At 48.7% G+C, this 21,927-nt stretch overlaps 3 protein-coding genes across 12 annotated transcripts in view; 1 reads left to right on the forward strand and 2 right to left on the reverse strand.

Annotated features, from left to right (window-relative positions):
- Positions 1–21,927, forward strand: part of DCAF8 (DDB1 and CUL4 associated factor 8) — a 79,111-nt gene that overhangs the window by 54,424 nt on the left and 2,760 nt on the right. The window contains exon 15 of one of the 5 annotated variants that reach the window (XR_011439104.1): positions 18,489–18,598. The exons of 3 other annotated variants lie outside the window; for them this stretch is intronic. Coding sequence is in view for 1 of the 2 variants with exons in the window: in XM_070267991.1 (XP_070124092.1) it covers positions 13,571–13,582 (12 nt within the window). In the remaining variant the exon portion in view is untranslated. Of the gene's footprint in view, positions 1–13,570; positions 13,755–18,488; positions 18,599–21,927 lie in introns of those variants that run through there. One more of the 5 variants, XM_070267991.1, reaches the window with a different exon arrangement.
- Positions 1,388–10,858, reverse strand: CASQ1 (calsequestrin 1). Its single transcript, XM_001504420.6, has 11 exons — positions 9,711–10,858; positions 7,895–7,979; positions 6,950–7,050; positions 6,657–6,768; positions 6,250–6,323; positions 5,777–5,907; positions 4,887–4,932; positions 4,417–4,471; positions 4,085–4,185; positions 3,179–3,253; positions 1,388–2,025 (listed from the first exon to the last, which is right to left on the reverse strand). Exons 1-11 carry the CDS (start codon positions 9,987–9,989, stop codon positions 1,876–1,878), a joined length of 1,209 nt encoding a protein of 402 aa, XP_001504470.1. The 5' UTR covers positions 9,990–10,858; the 3' UTR covers positions 1,388–1,875.
- ATP1A4 (ATPase Na+/K+ transporting subunit alpha 4) overlaps positions 13,756–21,927 on the reverse strand; it is a 29,109-nt gene continuing 20,937 nt past the window's right edge. For 5 of the 6 annotated variants that reach the window (XM_023640893.2, XM_023640889.2, XM_070267973.1 and 2 more), the window contains 7 exons: positions 21,666–21,820; positions 21,386–21,509; positions 19,942–20,087; positions 17,016–17,146; positions 16,802–16,903; positions 14,378–14,469; positions 13,756–14,089 (listed from right to left, as the gene is read on the reverse strand). In XM_023640893.2, the coding sequence (XP_023496661.1) occupies positions 14,061–14,089; positions 14,378–14,469; positions 16,802–16,903; positions 17,016–17,146; positions 19,942–20,087; positions 21,386–21,509; positions 21,666–21,820 (779 nt within the window). In that variant the 3' untranslated portion in view covers positions 13,756–14,060. The remainder of the gene's footprint in view (positions 14,090–14,377; positions 14,470–16,801; positions 16,904–17,015; positions 17,147–19,941; positions 20,088–21,385; positions 21,510–21,665; positions 21,821–21,927) is intronic. The other variant, XM_023640891.2, reaches the window with a different exon arrangement.

A 21,927-nucleotide genomic window follows, 5' to 3' on the forward strand; every position in this document is an offset into this window, starting at 1 on the left:
CTACAGGTCTCATCTTCTGTACTTAAAAATCCTCTAAGTCTCACAGCAATGCATTTATACCTGATCCATGAACACCGTAATGTCTTTTAGCTACGGGCTTGTTCAGTTGCTTGGTTCCCCCACCCCGACTCCTTGGTTCTACCACCCTGACTCCTTTATACTTACCCCAACTTGGGCTGTGCCAGAGAGAATGCAGATCCTTCCTGCCAGGAACTGCAGCAGGCCCAGGTCTGGGGGACCCCTATTATACAAAACTCAACGTCTCCTCCCCACTCCTGTGACCACCACTCAGGTCCATATTCTTCCAACTTCACCCCAATTATTATAACAATCTCTGATTATATGAGTTGGGCTCCCTGCCTCTGGTATCTCCATCAGCTCCCCTCCCTATATCCATTCTCTTCATCACTGCCAGATTAAATTTTGCCCTTCCTCCCCATTTTATAGGATTAAATTCAAACACCTCTACAACCGAGTCCCATTATGCCCACGCAACCTCATGACCGCCACTTGAACTCCTCGTCTTGTCTCTCTGGTTTCTTCTGGGCCCCAATATGACACACACCATTCTGCCAGTGCTTTTGATGTCTCCATCAACTGAAATGTCCCCTCCCCAACTCCTTGGCCCCCAATCAAATCCTACTCTTCCTTTAAGGCCTAGAAAATGCTCACTTCCTTTATGAAGCCATCAAAGCCCACTCTGATCTCTCTTCTCTAAGCCCATTCTGTTCATTTGTTCCTTCTTTTAACAGACATTTATTAGGGACTACTTTTTGTATGTCAGGCCCTGTGGACACAGAGAAAAGCCTGGGTCCCTGCCTTCAAGGGGCTCACAGTCTAGTGGGCAGGATGGATACGTAAATGAAGAACTGTGATAGAATAGGCTGAATACCAGAATAGAGGTGTATTTAGAGAGTGCAGTGTGAACCCAGAGGAGGGAACTGCAGGCGGGTGACACCTCTGGGAAGGCCTCATCGAGGAAGTGTTATTTGGGCTCAGTCTTGACATTCAAATAAGAGCTGCAGGGAGGGTGCTATCAAGCAGCACGTAATCACTTAATTACATATTGCTTTGTATTTTTCTTCAATTGTTTAGTGTGTTTGTCTTGACTTCCCAGTGAGTCTAATCAGCTCCAGAGCAGGGACAGGCCCAGCACTCTCTGTTCTCCCAGAGCCTAATAGCGGTGCTGGACAAACACCATGTGTTCAGAAAAGGCTTGTTGACTTGCAGCAGATAAATAATCCAAGCTTCTCTGGGATAACTGCCTGGAGGGAGCCCCACCAGCCTCCTATCACAGTCCCCTAACAAGGCACCCATACCTAAATCTCCCAATCTCTGGCTGCCTCTCTCCTGCCACAGGGGTGAGACCTCATCAGCAGACACTTGCTCATGCTGCCCCAGATCCTTTATTGAGGCCTCTTATTTGACCCAAATACATTAACAAGAGATTGGTGAGATACAGCCCCACAGAACCCTCCCTTCCTCCTGGCCAGGGATAGGACAGTCAGAAGGATATAGGATTTAAGAGAGTGGGGGAAGAGTGTGCAGAAGTGGAGGGAACAGAATAGAGATAGGAGCCCACAGATATGGCAAGAAAATCAGAAGAAAGAGTGTAGGGAGTGATGGAAGAAACAAATACTAGATACAGGGACATTGTTGGACAGGAAACAGAAGTCAGATGAGATAGGTCGGCTGGTATGTAGGGAAAAGTGCTCCTTCCCTCATTAAGTGAGGGGGATCAGAGTCTCAGCACTCAGCCTACAGACCCCAGTGGGCCCTAGTCAGAGAATGACCTAGTGTCCCTGGAGAAGCTCAGGGAAGGCAGGAGGAAGCCTGAGGAGAGCAAGTGGGGCTAGGAGATGGTAGCTACAGCAACTAGTCATCATCGTCATCATCGTCGTCATCATCATCGTCATCATCCTCTGTGTTGATCTCGCCCGACAGCACATCCTCCAGCCAGTCCTCCAGCTCCTCAGGGGAGGGCAGGTCCTCCTCGTCGTCCATCTCCAACCATACGCTGTCCGCCTAGGACATGGCACAGACAGGGAACCAGAGCTAAGACTGACTCAGGTCTTTGGACCCATCCTCCCACTCACTGGACTCTGTATATCCTTCCCCACATCTTCTGTCCCTTCCCTTCATCTGTCAACAGCCAGAGAAACTGTCCAGGTGAAGGTCTAAGTTAGAATGGTGACAGTGGGAGTAGAAAGAATAGTTGGACTGGCAAATAGCCCTCCTCCTTTCACTCTTTCTTCCAAGCTCTTGACATGCTGCGCTTCCTAAAACAGACCTCTCGATCATGCCCTTGACGCAAAACCACTGGTGGCTCTTCCTGGCCTAGAGAATAAAGTCAGCAACTCTTCAGCATTCAAGGCTTTTCATGACCTGCTTTTTCAGCACCATCCTCAGAGATCTCTAGGCTCTCAAGCTGTAAAAAATGACTTGCCTTTTCCTGAACCTAACCTGATATTCATTTTCCTACTTTTGACCTTTTGCACTAACTTTTCCATCAATTTGGAAGTGCTTCTCAACTGTAGAACTCCTATACGTTGTACAATCTCCACTTTAAATGCCACTCCTTTTAAACCCTTCTCTGATTCTCTCAAGCAGAAATCACTTTGATTTTTGTGCCTTCCTAGCATTTTATGTGTATCTTTATTACAGAGTTTATCAGATCTGGCCTTGTAGTTAATGGAATACTGCTTTCCCAGTTAGACTGAGAATTATATGAAAGCAAAGACTGTGGCTTGTTCAGTTCTACTGAATAAACATTTTTGAAGCACCTGCTACATGTGAATGAGAAGATGTCTGCCCTCAAAAAGCTCAAAGTCTACTGGAGGGGACAGACATGATACATAAATAGCCATATAAAAGCCATGTTCTTGATGCCAAATGGGCTCTTGGAGTGCCAAGGAGGGAATGATTCCAAATGGGAGATCTAGAAAGACTTCATGGCGAAGAGAGGATTTGAACAGGGGCTTGAAGGATGAGCAGCCGATTCCAACAGGCGAAGATGGGCATGTTCAGATCATGAATCTCTCCCTCCATCCAGTCATTAGACTGGGCATGTCTAATTTCTATGGGAAGGGCTCAATTCCTAGTTGGCAGAGCACAGGAGAGCTCGCTATGCTGGGAAGCAGAGTTAGGGGTCAACCAGGGATGAGGGAAGGAAACTCACATCAGTAACATTGACGACTCCTATTTGTGGGGCTGACAGGTCAATGTCAAACGTCTTCTCCCAGTATGGAACCAGCTGTAGAAAGACCACATATGGCAACTTAATGGAGTCTAGGAACACATGAGTCCAAGGGGATGTGTGTGAGGGTCAGCTGAGAGACAGAGGGAAGACACTATGAACCCATGGTGGATGAGGGATGAGTCCTTCTATAAGACCTGAAAGGATTGGATACAACTAAGCAGTTAAAGGGTAGAAATCTGAAAGGGAAAGTATCAGGAGGGTCAGCTGGGGACATTGGCCCCTCCTATCTAAGGAAAACTAGATAGGAAACCCCTGTTCTGATCCTGGATCTGCTACTGATTGACCTTGTGACTCTGAGCAAGGCACTTCTCCTTGGCCCTCAATTTCTACATCTCTAAACTATGGTAATTATACCTGGTAATTGCCAATGTTCCTCACATTTCTGTTTGTCCATTCCATTACTCTTTCAACAATTAGTGCTAGGTGTTGGAGACTCAGCGAGGAACAAAGCCATACCCTGAGACATGGAATCTCTGTGCTTTGATTCTATTATTGTGTATACCATGTGCAGGGTTAATGTGCCCATCTGTTCCCCCAAACTCTGGATTTCTTTAGAAGGAACCATCCCTGGGCACATGTGCTACCTGCCCAGTCTCTGCTCTAGGAATTATGTGTGTTATGACCCATGTGATTCACTTCCCATCCTGTTTTCCCTTTCTCAGGATGCCCTTCATGCCCACAGTGCCCATGATCATGCAACAGGCAGAAACCTTCCAGGGTCCCCCAGCTAGAAGATGAGGAAAGACTCTGAAACAAGCTCTCCTCAGAAAGTGCCACTATCTAAGGCCCCACCTTAGGTTAGCAGTGCCTGAGCGGACCTCTTACCAGGGGGAAGTCATCAGGGTCAATCCAGATGATGCTAAGATCAGGGTTATCAGTGTTATCTTGGGCCACAGACTTGAGGGTCTCCAAGAACTCATAGCCATCTTGGAGGAAACACAAGTGAGAAGTGTGAGGTGGGGCAGAGAGGAAAGGGACCCAGAGGGAACAAGAGTCTAGATCTCTTTCCCACCTCCCACAGTTCCACAGGTCTAGCTGCAGGCTGCTTGTACTTTTCCAGGAATGCCTCCCAAGTGAAGCCTATGCTCCAATTGACAGCCCCGCCTCCCCCCTCTCACCAGTGCCCCCCCAAATCCAATCCAGTATTTCTCCCTCACCAGGATCTGCTTCCTCTGCAAAGGCCACAATATGGATTCCATCCAGATCATCCTCCTGTTAGGGGAGAGGAGGCCTTAGTTATGCTCCCTGAAGTCAGAGAGCCCAGAACAGACCCTAGATCTTCCTTGAACCTGAGTTTTTTGGAAATCCAGCTTGTGGATCAGGTATATTCTCGTGGTGGTGACCCTTTCCCAAGTGACACTGCTCCCTTCAGCTCCAGGGCCCCCATACCTCCTCTGGCAAACTCTTTAGCTCCAGAGCTTGGAGCTCCTCCCTTGTCATCTTCATCTACTTATGTGTGTCTCCCAATGCCTGACACATTCTTGAGAACAAAACCCTCAACCTTTGCTGGTGCATTGTCAGTCCTACAAGCAAGGCATGAGGAACAGTAGGGTGGGATGTTTCTAGGACTTGAGTCTTTAGCCACCCATGCTCCCCTAAGGGCCTGGCCTGGTCCAGGGGCACTCACCCAGGTCTCATACATACTCTCAGGCTTCAGTTTCCTCAAGGTTGACCTAGAAGCAACAGACAGAAAGTCATACTCAGTGGGTGAGAAGAATGCCCTCCCCTCCAGAGGGTCCCCACAGCAGAGGCTGCCTCTGGGTCATGTCTAGGGCACAGACAGCTTGTAGCCCAGAACAAAGCCATCTGGCCAAACCTAAGCCCTGGGCACCAGGCCCAGATCACTGCATGGTTAGAGCAGGTGGGAGAGCAGAGGGTGAACAAGGGGACTGGGAGAGAGACTTTTGGGAGGAAGGTAAGAACTGGACATCTGCGTATTCGCTCGTTCATTCATTCATTCATTCAAAAAAATTGAGTGTCTGAGATGTTCTAAGCACTGTGCATGGTGCTATGTAGATAGAGCTGAACCAGGCAAACATGTTCCTGCCCTGATGAGGGGACCATAATCTAGTGGGAGAGAATGAGAGTGAGTAGTGTTTATACTGATGAGTGGGTATTTCCAGCGGTGGAGTACTGTGAAGGGAGAGAATTATGTGTGAGTGTAGGGCAGAGTTTCTCAACCTCAGCACTACTGACATTTGGGGCCAGATAATTGTGTTTTGGGGGAGCTGTCCTGTGTGCACTATAGGATGTTTAGCAGCATCCCTGGCCTCTACCCACTAAATGTACACATATATGGAGGACCTCCTATGTGTAGGGCTCAGGGCTAAGTGCTAGCATGCAAAATGTTGTGTAAAATGGTGAGTGTATCAGTGAGCACTGGTACCCAGAAGTGCATTCATCTCCAGGTGAGTCCAAGCTCCTGGCTGGCTGAGATTCCCCCAGCCTATCTCATAGACTGGTGTTCTAGCCTGAGGAGGAGCCTACCCTGCTCAGACGGTTGCCCCTGCTCCCCACCTCCTGTGCTTCTCCACGAAGTTGACAATCTCCTCTTCGCTATTGGGCTTATCTGGGATGGTCACAGGTTCTTCCATGAAGGCCTCATAGAAATCGATCTCATTCAGCTTCAGGGTCAGCTTCTTTGCCACCTTTGAGGGAGGGGGCAGGGGGGAGTAGAGCAGGGGATGCAGGATCAGGGTGAGAAGCAGTATTATCAGGGAGCAGATATTAGGAAGGGAGTCAGACAACCTGGGCCCTTGTCACTGCCACTGTGACACTGGACAAGTGTCTTAACTTCTCTGGGCTTTGGCTGAACAGGAGAGGGGTACTTTAGATGTCTAAAATCTGTGGGGCAGGAGAGGCCTGAGATGGGGGTGAGGGTGGAGAATGTCATGTGTAGGGAAAGACTAGGTCCCCCAAAGATTCTGGAAGAGGGGGCAGGGCAGCTGAAGGGAGTGAGGGAGACCCAATGTAGCCGTGGGGAGGAGAACCTTGCTGTCGAAGGTGGCAAAGAAGGGGATGTAGGGATGAAACTCCTCCGCCGCATCCTCGTAGGCTTTGTAATCTGAGGGGGGAATGCAGAGTTAGTCTCTGGGGGAACCAGGGTCCTCCAGGAAACCATCCCCCCCTCCCCAATATGGGAGGTGGGGTTCATTCTGAGACCCACTCCCTCTAGTCCTCTGAGAGTGGCTAAAATATAGTTGGGGGAGGCAGAATGCTGGAGGTGCCTGTCTGGGAAGCCCCTCCAGTGCAGGGAGCTCAGAGCAGTTGATGAAGCTGACTGTGGCAAGAGGAGTTAGGAGGCAGAGCTGCTGAGACAGTGGGTGAAGTGGGGAGGTAGGAGGACAGGTAAAATGGGGATCCAGGGAGGGCACAGTGGAGTCTGAGGGTTACCCACGCTCTGAATCTTTGCTCTTGAAGTAGCCAATGAGTTTGTTCTCATCCTCAAGATTCTCGAACGCCTGCAGCTCTCGTTCACCCTCAATCAATTCTACAGGGTCCTCTAGGACCTGGAGGAACAGGGACATTGAAGGAAGAGAGTGAGTTTCGGTCCTCACCAATAGAAGCAGGGAGAGGAGGGGTGGGGAACAGGAGGAAGGGGCTAGCTGTTCACTATGTGTGTGAGGTGGGAGTTGATGGGGAGGGCACGAAGTCTTAAAGCAAGGCCATTAGGTCCAGGGGAATCCTCACATCAAGCAGAAACTCCACCAGGGTGTCAGCAGAAAGCTCGCCATCATACTCAATGACTTCATCTCCCTTGAACACATAAATGCTGTCCTCTTCAGTTAGTCCTGGGAGTGAGCCAGGGGTGAGCCATCATCCCAAACTTCCCACGGATTCAGGGGTCCAAATCCAGGGTTGCAGCCCAGTCCATAATCCCAGTGGGCCCCATATCCTCCACCTCCCTCTTCCTTGCCCCCTCACCTCCACTGCCCCTTAGCCCCTACTCCCCTAGTGTCTGTACCTCTGGATTTAGTCTAGGTAGCTAGCTGGGGCCCATGGGCTCTCCAGGGAGAAGCTAGGTTCAGGTGGGGGTGTTAGGGCAGGACATAGGGAGATATAGACTCTAGCAAGTTTTCTCCCTTTCTCTGCCTGTCATAACTAGAGACAGATATTTATGTTACCTCCTCTGAGGACTCTAGTCGCTGATTCCCAGCCCCCCCTTTAACCCTCTGCTATTACTGACCAAATGACTTCATTACTGACCACCCTTCCCCCATCCACTTCCGGAGTCCAGTCTCATGCCTGCGCTGCCCCCTGGTGGCCGGTTCTGTAACACCTGGCCAGGGCTCTGGAGGGGGAGGGGTTGGAAGAAGAGTTTGCAGAGGCCACTCCAGCCCCACCTGTGTTCCCTGAATTCCCCCTTTCCTCAACACCTAGCCCTGTTTTTTACGTAAGCATAAAGAAAGCCACCTTCACCTGTTTCTGAGATTTGAGCATTGGTCTCTATAAGGAATAAAGGAGAGGCCAGGACCTCAGCCACACCCCTCCCAAATTCAGTATTTTCTCCCCTACTTTCAGAATAGGCATGGTGGAGGCCCTGGTCTATATAAGGGCTGTCACCTGGTCCTCCAGCCTAGGCCTCCCCCTCTCACAGGCCAGCTTCCCCTCCCTGCCCCGCCCCACCCCCCTTACCTAGTTTCTTGGCTACAGCTGCATCCTTCTCAGAGTCCACCAGCCCGAAGCCAACACCTTTGTCTTCTAGGACTTGGGCTGCTAACTGGAGGAAGGTTAGGGTTAAAACCAGCCCACGGAATTCTTAGTAAACCCTATTACCCTCTCTTGCTTTCAAGTTGGGGTCATTTAAGATGCAGGGAATAGAAGAGTTAACCTTGACACTGTACTGGGATCTGGGATATCTCCACTTTCCCTAGAACCCCACCCTTCTGGTCTTTAGTTCAATTCTTAATCCCTGAAGATTTATTGCTCATTTACAATGTGCTTATTATGTAGAACTTTAAGGCACTGCGCTTCAGAGTGACTGAGGCCCTTCGCTCCTTCAGGGACTCCATAGAACCCTGCACTCCATCCTGATCAAAGGCCATGCTCAGCATGGCAGTGAACTCCCTGGTATTCTTCTGAGTAGGAAGAATTCCCATTCTTCCAATGGGAAGAATTTTGGAGGGCAGGAGGGTAGTGGGAGGTCCGTTCATGTTGCTGAGGAGTGGGGAAAGCCAGAGAGCTGAGAGTAGAGGTCACTGTGACCACCACTCATCATCCACAGAGGCCGAGACTGACAGGGACTGGAGGTGAAACAGACCGGGCTCTCCTCATCTGGGCTGAACTTTCCCTTTCCCTCTCCACCTCAGCCTGTCCCTAGGCTATGGATAGTCACACCCGTAGGTCCCTGTCCCCGGCAGCCTGTGTCTTGGGCATGGCTTGCAGCTTTACCCCACATAATACAGACTCGGGCGCCCGGATTCTCAGGAGGACAGGGAAGGGAGGCTGTTGGCAGATGGATGGCCAGGGATGCTGAGCACTCAGGATAAAAATACTCAGTGCATTAATCAGATGGCAGTTCCAGCCCCCGGCAGGGGCACACAAACGAGAGCTTGCAGGCCTGGTATCTTGCCCTGAAATACTCCAAGCTCTGGGCAAGCTGGGGGCTCTCTGTAAGGCCAAGCTAGAGAGGGAGCTGCAGAAGTTTAGACAAGAAAACTCTGTCACATCCTGGCTCTTAGAGGGCTGTGTGACCACACCTCCCTATCATCCCCAAATAGGCTTTTTTTCTTGTTACAATAGCCTCCCTCTCCTTTGGGCCTGAAGTCAGCTTGGGGGTGAGGAGAATCTTCCCATAAAGAGAAATTGAAGACGGCATTTTGAAGCATCCTCCAACCACAAAAATTTGCCAATCAGGGAATCCAGCTTGATCCAATAAAGGCAGATGGGGAATTTGGGGGTGGGGGAAGAGAGAGGGGACTGAGAGACCAATGGGAGGCATGGTGGTTTTTATTAAAGATGAAACCATGAAATAAATGACATGCAAATAAGATGTCAATAACATTTAAATTGATTTGGATTTCTTTGGGGTACAGCCCCTAAAGTGTAGGGAGAGAGGCCATATTCTGGCTAGGAAAGTAGATTGGGGGGTGCAATACGCTGCGCTGCAGTTCTCCCCCTTCCCCCTTTTTTGTCCCCCTTCCAAGGACACCCCAGTTCTAGCCAAGCCTAGTGCTACCAGCCTCCTATAGCACGGAGGAGAGATCTCCCTGCAGCCTCGCTCCATTCCTCCTAAAATTGCCTAACTATGGTGGCGCTTTTGGGTTCCCAAGTTTGTTTCTCATTTGGCTAAGGCCACATGCCATTTGTGTCCTGTTGGTCAAGACGGGGGTCCTGCTGCACTGCCCCTAGCCCCTAGATCCTGCCCTCAAAGATCTATGTGGAGTTGTAGGATAGAGGGTTGCAGAGAGGGACGGGGTGTGCTCTGCAGGCCTGCAGACCCACCACTCACCTCCAGGATCAGCTCCTCCATCTCAAATTGTCTTTGTGAGGCCTTGTCGTCCTCGGGGGGCTCGTGGTAGAGCAGTGCCAGCACCTCATACTTCTTGAACACATTCTTGTAGTTCTTTGCGTTGACATTGACCACACGGTCCACACCATCATACTCAGGAAAGTCCAGCCCTTCCTCCCCCTGCACCCCTGACTTAGGGGTCCCTAGCACCAGCAGTAACAGCATTGCCAGCCGCAGGCCCTGCACAGCTCTGGCCCCCATCCTGTCTGCAGCGCTCATGGAGGTAGTGGGACGTGGGTCGGCTCTCCTGGTCCAGAAGAAGTTAGCTGGGGTGGGGAGGGGCCCCTGGGTCCTGAATCCTGAGTTAGGGGCTCACAGTGGGGGTGGGGTGGAGAACAGCCCAGGGCAGTGGACAGAGGACACTGCTGAGTCCTGGAGAAACTGCCGATGGAGCCAAGAGAAAAAGGGTCAGGAGGAGGAATAGGAGCAGGGGGCGGGGAGGGAACCGGAGCTGCCCCTGAGATTGGCACCCCTTGGCCCGCACCTGGTCCTGTCTAAATATGTCTCTGGGATTGGCAGAAGAGATGGATAACCTTCTGAGGCCAGGACAGCTCCATGAGGGCTGGGATCCTCCCACCTCCTACACCTCTCCCCTAGGCTCCCAGAACCTCCTTCCCCTCCCCCTCCCCCAATGTTCAGGGCTCCTCAGCCCCTGTCCCAGCGCCTCTGGCCTGAGAGCTCATCGCCATATTAAGAAAGGAAAAAGCCAGAGCTAAAAATAAGACCAGATGAGTCGGAGGTAAATGAAGCTGGGGCTGGGGGAGGGGAGATTTGGGGTAATTAGGGAGGGCTCAGGGAGGGCAAAGTAATCAGAGAGAAGGAAATGGAGGTGGAGAAGAGGAGGTATTCTGGGTCAGAGGTTAAATTCGCAGGACAGGACAAAACGGGGACAAATGCAATATTGACTCTAGGTCTTAAAAACTGGGAGTCTCCTCTAGGTGAAGTCTGTTTCTTTGATCCTGTGGAGGAGGAGGGCAGTAAAAATGCAATCCAGGTTGCAGGAAAGAGACCCCTGCACTTCTCTTTAAAGAACCAGAACCAAGGATGAGGTCATTCTCTGAATAAAAGATGGAGCCGCGTCCAGGACTGGCCACCTGGCTCAGCTCCAGCCAGTTTCCTTTGCTTCACTCAACACTCCTAACTCGGGAATGTAAGGGAAGGACAGGGCGTGGGACGAGAAGTGCTGGCCCACATCCATCCTGTAGAGGTGTGGATTTGGGGTTTCTCTGCCCAGGACGGACAAGATGAGAAGGGAGAAGTCATTCGGCCACGGCCTCCTACTCACTCTCTCTACTCTGATCCTTTGCGACTCAGTTTTCTAGGGCACAGTGGGAAGGGAGGATTCCCCAGGCTGAATGATTCCAAGGAGAGTGGATAGCAACTATTCATTCGTACATCTTTGACAAGACAAAGAGGATCAGGTATAAACACCAGGGAAAAAAATTAACACCGGGAAAACATGAAGAGGTGGGTCCTGTGCCCTAAGCCAAGGATGTTGATTAATTCTGTGCACCTAAGAGCCAAAGCAGAGTTGGGGGGAGGCTCTGACTTCCTGGACCCCCCAGCTTGGAGGGGAGGGCAGAGTGGATGAGTTCAGTTCTGGGTACCTAGAAAGGAAGGAGCCTCCTCATGCCCTCCAGGGCTCTTACTATGCATAGGTAAACCGAGGCAAGGGGAGACCAGAGAGAGGCCAGACCAAAGTCAGAAGCCCTCCATCCCCACCCTGAGCTATCTTTGATGTTGGAGGGACAGTGTTTATTTTGCACCCAGGCAAGGGCATGAAATTATGTTAAAGGAATAACTTTTCCACACTCCCGTGGGGCGGACCTTAAACAGCTAAGCAAGGAAGGCCACAGAAAATCTCAAGAACGTGGCAGGAGTGGGTCCAGGAGGGACAGCTGTCACTTAGAGCTAGCCTAAGCAGGGCATGGTGGACCTGAAGAGACCTCAGAACCCATCCCCTGCTCCTATAGGAGAGTGACTAATGTGCCCACAGCCCCACAACCAGAGCAAAGACAGCAGGGGAGATGGGCAGCCCCGCCCGGAAGTAGATGTCTAGAAGACGACATCCAGCCCCAGTGTCTTACTTCTGTGGCACTCTGGGGGAGGGGGAACGTTGGGAGAGAGACAGTGGAACTTTAGACTCATTCCATCATGAATCTGACCTTTTGTACCTCCAAGGGTGTGAGGTGGGACCCAGGCCTGCTCCATGTCTGCCTGTAGCCACCAGACCAGACAGTTTCATCCCATCCTGCCCCCTCTCCTTGCCCTTGGCTCTCCAGTTCCACGCTCATCCTTTCTAGCAGCTGCGCCCCTCCCCTCCCACTCCCTCTCCTCTCTCTGATACTTTGCTCTCTGTCTGTTCAGACCCTTCCCTCTAGGCCCCTGCCTTCAGGCCCTTGGAGTTAACAGGCCTCAGTCACTGGTATCAAATGACCCTGAGTTGGGGCCTCTGTATTTTTAACCCACCAGACACCTGAAGCTCCTGCTACTGAAACCCGAGGAGCTGGCCCCTCCACACTCCCCCTCCCCACCTCACTCCCACACACCCTGGCCCCTCTGTCTTCCAGGGTCTTGTTCAGCCGTGTCAGCAGCCAGGGAAAGACCCCAGACTGATATAGCCCTGTCCCTAGGAGACCTTGTGTTAGAGGAGGGAGGGGGACAGGCGGGAGAGAGACCTCTGAGGAGGGGCCTGATGTAGGGGAGGCGTGCTTGGCTATACCTTACAGTGACCTTCTCTTTGACAGCCCAGACTGTCCATGGTGGCCCTTCCTCCATCATTGTCCTATTTTTCATTTTGTATTTGTATATTTTTGGCCCAGCACTCACTGTAAGACCAGTCTGAAAAGTGATGAAAGGCACAAGCTCTGGAACCAGACAGACCTTGGTTTCCTCATCTATAAAATGTGGGGGAGGGGGTTAAGAATACATTTGTTGTGTGGATTAATGGATGGTGTGTGTAAGGCCCCTGTCCCTCTGCCAAGCATAGCACACGGTCACTTAACACTTGTGCTTTGTTTTTGGTGACAGTCTACGATCTCCCCCAGCTTTCCTCAATGTTTCTCTCTCACTCTGTATACTTTTGGGCACAACCAATCCTCTCCTCTAAAAGAGAATGAACTGACCCACAGGGCATAGTGGACAGGCTCACAAAGCAAAAGACAGGGAGTGAGTGAAGAGGAAGGAAGAGCCACCGCCCAGGGTGGGCAGGAGACTCCTGGGGCTCCTCACCCACCGGAGATGCGCAAAGTGCTGAGCTCCGAGAACAGGCTTTTGGGAATGTCCATCACTCCTTGTGGAGCCTGGGGCACGAGGGGTCGGGTTGCTTCACCTAAAGTAGAGGCTACAGGGATTCAGAAAGCATTCTTACAGCCTATATTTCAAAGCTACTCCTGAGAAAACAGGCTGATGAATGGGAATGGGGTTGAGATGCCCCAATGACAGGGGGCGGAGGGCAGGGACCACCAGTCCCTTCCTCAGAGGAGGTGCTGTAGCCCCACATTTACCACTCACCACATGACCCTTCCCAAGTCATTTAACCTCTCTGGACCTAAGGTTCTTAATTGATAAAATAAGGTCTCTCTAGCACTAAAACTCTATGATTCTATAAGCTGATCTGAGGAACTGCGGTGGAGGGGGCTAGATGAGTAGCCTCTGACAGCACCAGGTGTGGGTGCTGTGGCCCCTCTATAGGGTGTGGCTCAGCTGCTCCTCTCTCACAACACCCCTCCCCCCTCCACTTCTCTGATCCCAGCTTGACTTTGGGGGCAGTCACTTGTCCTGTCTTTGCTCTCCATCAGGTCGGAGAATGACTTTAAGATGAGGGATAGCCCTCAAGGGGCAAAGATGCTTGATTCTGATCCCTTCCCAGCCTCAACTTCAGACCCTGAAAGACTTCCCCTGCCTGATTACCATGAAGATCTAGGGAGAGAGCGTCACAGAAATCCCCACTCTCCAAAAATCAGATGCGACACATCCAGCCAGGTGAGAGCTGTTGCCAACATTTACTCTGTAGACTGGCTACTAGATTCAACAGGACAACGCCCCTCCTCACTGGGCTCTAGCCAGACACAGGCCGGGCTTCCCCTCAACCCACCCGGTCTCCTCCCCATGGTGCCCTCATTCCAGCGTCAGGATCACCTGTCTCCCTCTCATCCGAGGTAATTCATCCTAGCATCTCTCTGCCCCAACTCATACGCTCTCTAAATGTTGTGCCAAACTCAAAAACCCTCCCCCCTACCCGGCCCTCAGGACACCCCTAAGTCATGTGGAGCTCTTCCTCCGCTGATTTTAGTAGTAGGTCTCTCTCTCCAGCCAGCCTGTGGAAGAGAAGAGAGCAGAGTGAGCCAGAGAAGGCAGCACAGGGGAGGCATCTAGGGAAGACAGGCAGAATGGTAGACAGAGGAGGCCTGAGGGCGGAACACAAGGCACCGAGGATTGGAAGGAGCAGGGTGATGGAATCAGGACTAGAGGGCCGGGGTCCAGGCTCAGCACAGGCCAGGCAGTGAGGTGGGGAGAAGGGCAACGGGCCTGAAGGAACCAAGTGGGATGGGAGAGCCAGTTAGGAGGCTGCTGACCACTCAGAGCAGGGTGCAGGGGAGCCTCACCGCCAGGATGATTACGGATGGCAAATTTTCTGACTTCATCATAGATAAAGATAAGAATGCTGTAGGGAATGGCACAAAGCCACCAGAATATCCTGTAGAGCAAGAGTTTGATCAGCTGGGCAGGAGATAGAGGGGCCAGAGAAGGGCAGGGGCAGAGAACAGCACTTGGGAATTGAACGGTTCGTTTATCATGTCCACTATGTGCCGGGGACTGTGCTGGGTGCTGGAGACAGCAAGGTGCGTAGATGGGGTTGACCTCTACCTTTGAGGAGGCCAGAACGTGGGGGATGGGGGTGAGGGAGGAGAAGCCCAAGACAGAAACATAAAGAGACAATGATAGCAGACGTGATAAATGCCACAGCAGAGGTACATGCAGTGTTCAGGGAGGTTGTCTACTGTCTTTTGTGTAGTCGTTCAGGGAGACCCCTTTGCTTTCTGGGGACTCTAGGCCTTGCGCACAAAAGGGGAGGGTGTCCAAGCAGGATGGCTCAACCTGAGGCTGCATGTGTGGGGATATACACTCCTCCATAGGCAAAGATGGGGACATTTTTCTTCCTGAACCTCTTCTATAATTAGAGACCAGGAAGGTGGGCTCTGGGGAGGGATTGAATAGAACCACATTTGTTCTCTTGGATGACAGAGAGATGGCCTAGACCAGCAGTGTCCAACAGAAATATGTTGCGAGCCACATGTGAAATCTGATATTTTCTAGTAGCCACAGTAAAATAAGTAAAAAGCAGCAGGTGCAATTAATTTTAATAATGCTTTTTATTTAACCCAATATGTCTAAAATATTATCATTTTAACATGTAATCAATATGAATGTTATTAATGAGATATTTTACATTCTTCTTTTTATCCTAAGTTCTCAAAATCTGGTGAGTATTTTACATGGACAGCACATCTCAAGTCATACACTGAATTTTCAATGGTTAAAAGAAAATGTAGTCCAATGAAAACAATAAAGTTGTACTTCCTAGAAAAATATTTGACACTGCTTTAGTCTTTAACTTTAAATTAACTAAAATTACAAATTCAGTTTCTCCCTGGCCATGTTTCAAGAGCTCAGTAGTCACATAAGAGTAGTTTACAGCTACCATATTGGACAGCGCAGGCCTAGGCCGTGGTTCATTCCATACGCACACACACGTACACACCAACAAACATAAACACTTATATACATACAGTCACCCATTCATTCAACAATTGTGGTATGTCTACTCTGTGTCCATGTTAGGTCCTGAGGAAATAAAAATGATGACATGATGGTCCTTGATCTCAAGGAGCTCGGGCAATCAGGGAAGACAGGATAGATAAACACACAAAATAATCACCATATTAATAATCACAATATTAGGTGATGAGTCTTATGGTCAAGGTATATACAGAGTGGGAGCGCACTTAATGCTCAATTGCATTTACTATTACTAATATATTGACGTTAATAGCAGCAGTAATAAAGCTACTATTAACAAAGCTCCCACTATGACCCAAGCACTGTCCTGGGTGCATTACACGCATTTCTAGATCTAATTCTTGCAGCCATCTGCCAAGGGTGTATTATGAAGACTTCGCAGGTGAAGCTTAGGCTCAGAATGGTTATAAACTTGTTCAAGGTCACAGAATAATACACAGTACAGTTGAAATTCAAACCTGGGATTGTCAGTATCTAAGGGCAATGCCAATGTCTTTTTAGTAAATATTAACTGAGCACCTACACTATACAAAGCATTGTGTAAAACACTGCAAGGGATAGAAAGGTAAGCAAAGTATGTAAACGTATAGAAAACGAGTTGGAAGAATACACACTAAATCATTAACAGAGGTTCCCTATGCAGGAGGAGGTAGAGAGAGTCAGAGTGGAATGGGAGTTTTACTTTTTTCTCTGTAAAATATTAAAGAGCAATTTTTCACCACATGCATAGACTAAAGTAAAAAACAAAAACAAACAAAAAGAAAACATGGGACTTAAACAAAACAAAGTACCAGATGAAAAGAATTTCATTATGCCCACTCATATATATGCACATTAAGACATATTTACGTAAGTACAACAGAATTAGCCACGCACAGATCAGGCTATTTTTATGATTACTTCACTTCCGAGCAATATGTATCCTTGGACAGCTACACTACACATCATCATAAAAAAGATGACACTCTTTTAAGCACTGGTAAGTCTGCTAAATTTGCATGTCTGGTGGGTTGCGATCACTTGGCACAGCCCCTAATCCTTTGCTAAATAAGATGCATTTGTCAGAGCACAAATAAGTCTCCTTACACCACTGAGTACAGCCCCATTTATCCAGGCAAGACCCCTCCCCAACCCTCCACGAGTGACTTTTCTGTTCAAACACACGTTTCCTCTCACACGCTCTCCCTATGCCCAGAGATTCTCCCACCTGCATCCCTTCCCTTACTCACTTGAGTGGGTACATTCTCAGGGCCATGTCCATGCCTGGAGTGTAGCACAGAAAAGCAGCCAGGAATGTCTCCTCCAGTATCCCAAATATGAGGATCTTGTTTCTGGGAAGAAATGTTTCAGAGTGTGTTGGAGACAGGGATGGAGAGGTAGGGGAAATGGCGGGGCCCTGCGTGCAGGTGTGGGAGTGTGTGGGGCTGTTGGGTGGGTGCTCACTTCATGCCCTGCTGGAAGACCGAGTTGCGCCGGGTCTTGCAGATGATGAGGTCGGCCCACTGCACAATCACGATGCTGACAAAGAAGCCTGTTTGGCATGTGAACTCCAAAATCTTCCGCTGCTCAAATGTCTGCAGGAAGGGTGGGCAGAGGGGAGACGTCAGTGTCAGAAGGGATTCAGATACATCTTAAAAGCTTCTTTCCTGTCCTGCCTTCCTGGACCCCATGCTGACTTAGATCTTTAGACACCCACAGCACTTCTCACTTATCTCAGTCTTAGCACTTATCCTGTTGCATTATGAGTTGTTTATCTGTTTTCCTTACCTGACGGAGAGCTCCTCAGGAAGAGGCAGTTTGTCTTATTTATCTTTGTGCCCCCTCCCCATTGCTCAGTTCAAGTGCTATGGTTCAATAAATATTTGCTAAATTAATAAGAAGGGCAATGTAAGAGAAGAAGGTGTACTCAGAAAGCAGAGTCAGAGGAAATAGGTGAGAAAGGAAGATGGGGCCAGAGGGGACTCTGAAAGCTGAGAGGAAAGGAATGCCCAAAGGGTGGTACCAGATAGGAGATATTCATTCGTCCATTCCTTCAGTCTTTCACTCCCATTTTACACATAAGGATCTTACAGTCTAGTGGGGAGGATAAATATGCTATGTCAGCACTGTAGGTAGGATATAAGACAGAGATCACAGAGGGCTAACACAGAAGAGGTGCATCTAAATCAGATGGGAGAAAAAGCCATGTTTCAAAAAATAACGCAGCATGTTTATAAGTAACTTGTAGATCAAGTAAAGAATTTGAAAATATGTAGGACTGAACAATAATGGAATACTACATATTGAACCTCATGGGGTACGGTCAAAACTGGACTTGGAGGAAAATATAGAACCTTAGATGATTAGAAAACAAAGGCTGAAAACTGATGAGCCAAGCACTGAACTGAGAGTGAGACCAATGAGCGGGTTTGTGTGCATCGGATCATGCCACCTCGATCCTCCACTGCAGCCAGCTAGCAATACCCGAGTCACCCCCAGCACCACTTGAAGACGTTAGCTCCTGACTCACTGTCACTCTAACTCTGCTCCTGTTCTTGTTTTTGGAGATTTAAATATCCATAGTGATGATCCTTCCAATACCATGGTCTCACAGTTCCTTGATCTTCTCCAATGACGTCGTCTTCCACTCCCCACCTGGGCTGCTTTCTCCAGTGGTTAAACAGACACTGTCCTTTCTAATAGCTACAACTTCTCTGTAATTTCAATTTCAAGCATCTCTTTCTCTCTGACCACCATCTTTATCTTTCCATCTTACCTACTCTAGTATCTCGATCCCAACACTTCATAGTCCGTTGACCCAATATGTTATATATTTGGTTGTTATCTGTCTCCCCACCCACGACCTTCCCCCTAACTAGAGTATAAGTTCTATGAGAGCAGTAACTTGGTCATTTTTGTTCACTACCGTATCCCCAGAGCCCAAACAGCACCTGGTACATAGAAGATGCTTGACAAATATTTGCTGAATGAATGAATGAATGAATGAGTGGTGATCAATGGAATTACTGGTGACAGACATTTAGAAGGTAAGGAGCTATCTTTGCTTCTAGTAGTATGTAGAGTATTTCCTGGGTGGGTGGCTCTATACTCGATTATCTGAAAATGACAGCAGTGGAAGAGGCATAGACCCTGCCTTTATGGAATTGCCTCAGGGCAATTTTTCTCAACCCTTTTGCAATACTTCAAGATGTCTTTGATGTAATTTGATGTTACTTCAAATTAATTTTAATTATCTTTAATTTGTTATAAATAAATATATGTCAAGTTGCACCTTGGCAACAGGGGAATGGTATCAAGATATAAAACCAACAAGGGCTTGAGTTGAGGATTGAGGAGATGTTGACGGGGCACAACGATGAGGACTCTGGGCATCACTGGACCGTGGAGCAGTGTTGGTAGCTGGGAACACTGACATCTGATGGCCTCATGAGGCTTGGCTGGTGGAAGCCAGGTGTGTATGAGGGGCATTTTCCCAACAACACAGATTTTAACATACTTTTGAGAAACCTGAAATTAACTTGGTTTAGAGGCATCATGATAAAGTAGGAGAGTGCTGGGCAGGAAAGTAGAATTCTGAGTCCAAAATTCTAGTCCAGTTCTTCTAAGAATTCACTATGGGACTTTGAGCAAGCATTAAGTCTTTCCAGACTCAGCTTCCTCATTTATAGAATGATGATAATAAACTGTATGTCCTGTATAGACTATGTGTCCTCTATGGTCCTATAATTCTAACAAACATCTTCCACTGTCTTAGAAATTAGGACAGGAGTGTTTAAAGGTACAAAAAACCATACTTACTAAAATTCTTGAACACATAGCGTCAGTTAGAAGGCTTCAGTTTGGGTCTCATTCATCTTGGGTTTTAGGAAAGACTACTACAGAGAGGCATCCTCTAGGTTTAAAAAGTTTAGAATGACGAGGAAGGGGTATACAAAGAAAAGTTTTCAGATTTGAAGTCATATTATTTGAACTCCCATGGAGGGAAGGAGCGTAATGGGAGAGAGTGGACCCAGCACTTATTTCTGAAGCAATGATGGTTAGAACCTAGAAAAACAGAAATTAGCCCCCAGAATTTGATATGACAAAGAAGACTTCCAGCCCATGGAAGCCAAAATATCCAGGAAGGTAAGGACAGACAACAGACAGTAGGAATGAATAGAAATGAAGTCATTGCAATCAAAGAGAACACTTGCTGACGTGATTGGACATTGAGGTCAAATGTTAGAATGCTCATATAGAACTGGAGATGAGGCATCAACTCTGTCTGGTGCCTCCATTCTCCCACTTTTCAAAAATTTCCTAAACCCACTCCCCTGTCACTTCTTCACTCTTATTGATCACTATCTACTACCCTACCCCTTTTACTCACCCACTGCTGTCCATAGCTGTCCTCCAGGTCATTGACGTATGAATTTTCCCAGTCGTGGCGGATGCCCAGCAGATCAGCAGGCTTAAAACCATTCTCAGCCAGGATCACAAAATAGGTGAAGAATCCAGCCAGAGCCTGGATCATCCCTGTGACAGAGTTACAGGACACGGGAACCTGGTTTAGAGAAGGACCTCAAAAAGCAGAGCATAGAAGGGGTGGTGGCTGGGACTTGCTTCTAGCTGCGTTGGTGTGTGTCTGAGCTGTAATGCTGAAGATTCTTGCCATCAATGATCTGATCCTGTCATCTCTGTAGGACTTGCCTCCAAGCCCTGACATTTGTTTCTAAGCTCTAAGCCAGAGTCACATTTGAATCATATAATCTTAAGATTGGAAAAGATCTTAGAGGCGATTTTATTCCCTCTCCCCATTGAGTGAGTGCTGGGCTCCTCCCTCTCCATTTCCTCTGACATTAGGACACTCATTAAGTCCTCTCCTCTCCTCACATCTCTGCCATCTACCCCTTGCCTCTCTGTTAGTCGAAACGTCTATCCTCCATGCCTGGACCACAGTGATAGCTGACGTTAATGTTTGTCTACTAACAACAGAGCTGTGCACTGTGTAGGTAACTGTGGACAATGATCCCCATAACAGGTATGAACTTTTATCTACATTTCATAAGTGGGAAAATTGAAGCACAAAGAAGATTCAGTCGTCATGTAGGGTCATATAGGTAGTCAGTGGTGAATCAGGATTCGAACGTAGGATTGGCTCCTAAATCTGTGCTTTTACTATGTATTTCCTCCTCTAGATATTGGGATGGTCTCCCCTGTCCCCAATCTCTTCCCTGTCCATCCCTCACCTTACTTCCTGAAATATCCCATTGCACCTGGCAACTCAAGAACAAAGACCTCTAATGGCTCTCACATGTTTTTCAAGGCTGGCCCAGTATAAATGTTACGTGTATCTACAGCCTTAATTTCCACTATTCCTTTATCAGGAATAAGGGCTCCACCAAACTGGCTTATTCCCTCTTCAACATCCAGGCCGTGTGACTTTCCCCTCTCCTCTGGTCCCCGATACCTGACCATACATTTACTAGTCTAAACTGTATCTTCCAAAACCAAGTTTAAGTCCTGTTTCCTCCATAAGGCCTCTCTCACTAGCTTCGTGATTGGTGAGACCCCTTGCTTTGTACTCCTGAAGCATGTCCTCTCTATACTCATTATTTGGCACTTGGAAAGATGCTATCATTTTATGTCTGTTTGTTCCTTCTTGACTGCACTCTTAAGTCAAGGGCAGATCAGAAATCAATGGTTCTTTGTTGTCCCAGGGCCTAGCACAGTTTAAGAAAATATCTTCCTGACTTGCAAACCAAGATGGCTCCAATGGCCAGGCAGGGGCAGCCACTCCCCACTCCCTTCACCCCTCATTCCTCTGGCCGCACCAATCTGTCCATAGGCCATGCCGATGAGACGATAGTTCACCAGTTTATCATTCTTTGGATCCCGTGGAGCCCTCTTCATGATGTCACTTTCAGCTGACTCATAAGCTAAGGAGATAGCAGGGACCTGGAGGATGGAAGGCGAGAGTGACAGGGGACACAAAGTTCAGAAGGAAACTCAGAAGTAACTCAAGCTCTGTCCCTCTCCTTGGACACAGGATTTTTCTACTCCTCAGTGCATCTCACAGGAGCTCCATGAACCGGGTCCCAGTTTGGTTCTCACCATGTCGGTGCCCAGGTCAATGCAGAGGATGGTTATGGTGCCCAGAGGCAGGGGGATACCGAGGATGATGAAGAGCAGGAAGGGGGTGATCTCGGGGATGTTGCTGGTCAGGGTGTACGCGATGGATTTCTTCAGGTTGTCAAAGATGAGGCGGCCTGGGGGGATGGTCAAGCTTCAGTGAGACCATTTCTGTATCTGTCTCCTGGACAGAGAGACTACTATAAAGCAGTGTCACAGTCCATGAAAGGATCTGTAGGTCCGA

The sequence above is a fragment of the Equus caballus genome, chromosome 5 (genome assembly GCF_041296265.1).
Source record: "Equus caballus isolate H_3958 breed thoroughbred chromosome 5, TB-T2T, whole genome shotgun sequence".
NCBI lineage: Eukaryota > Metazoa > Chordata > Mammalia > Perissodactyla > Equidae > Equus > Equus caballus.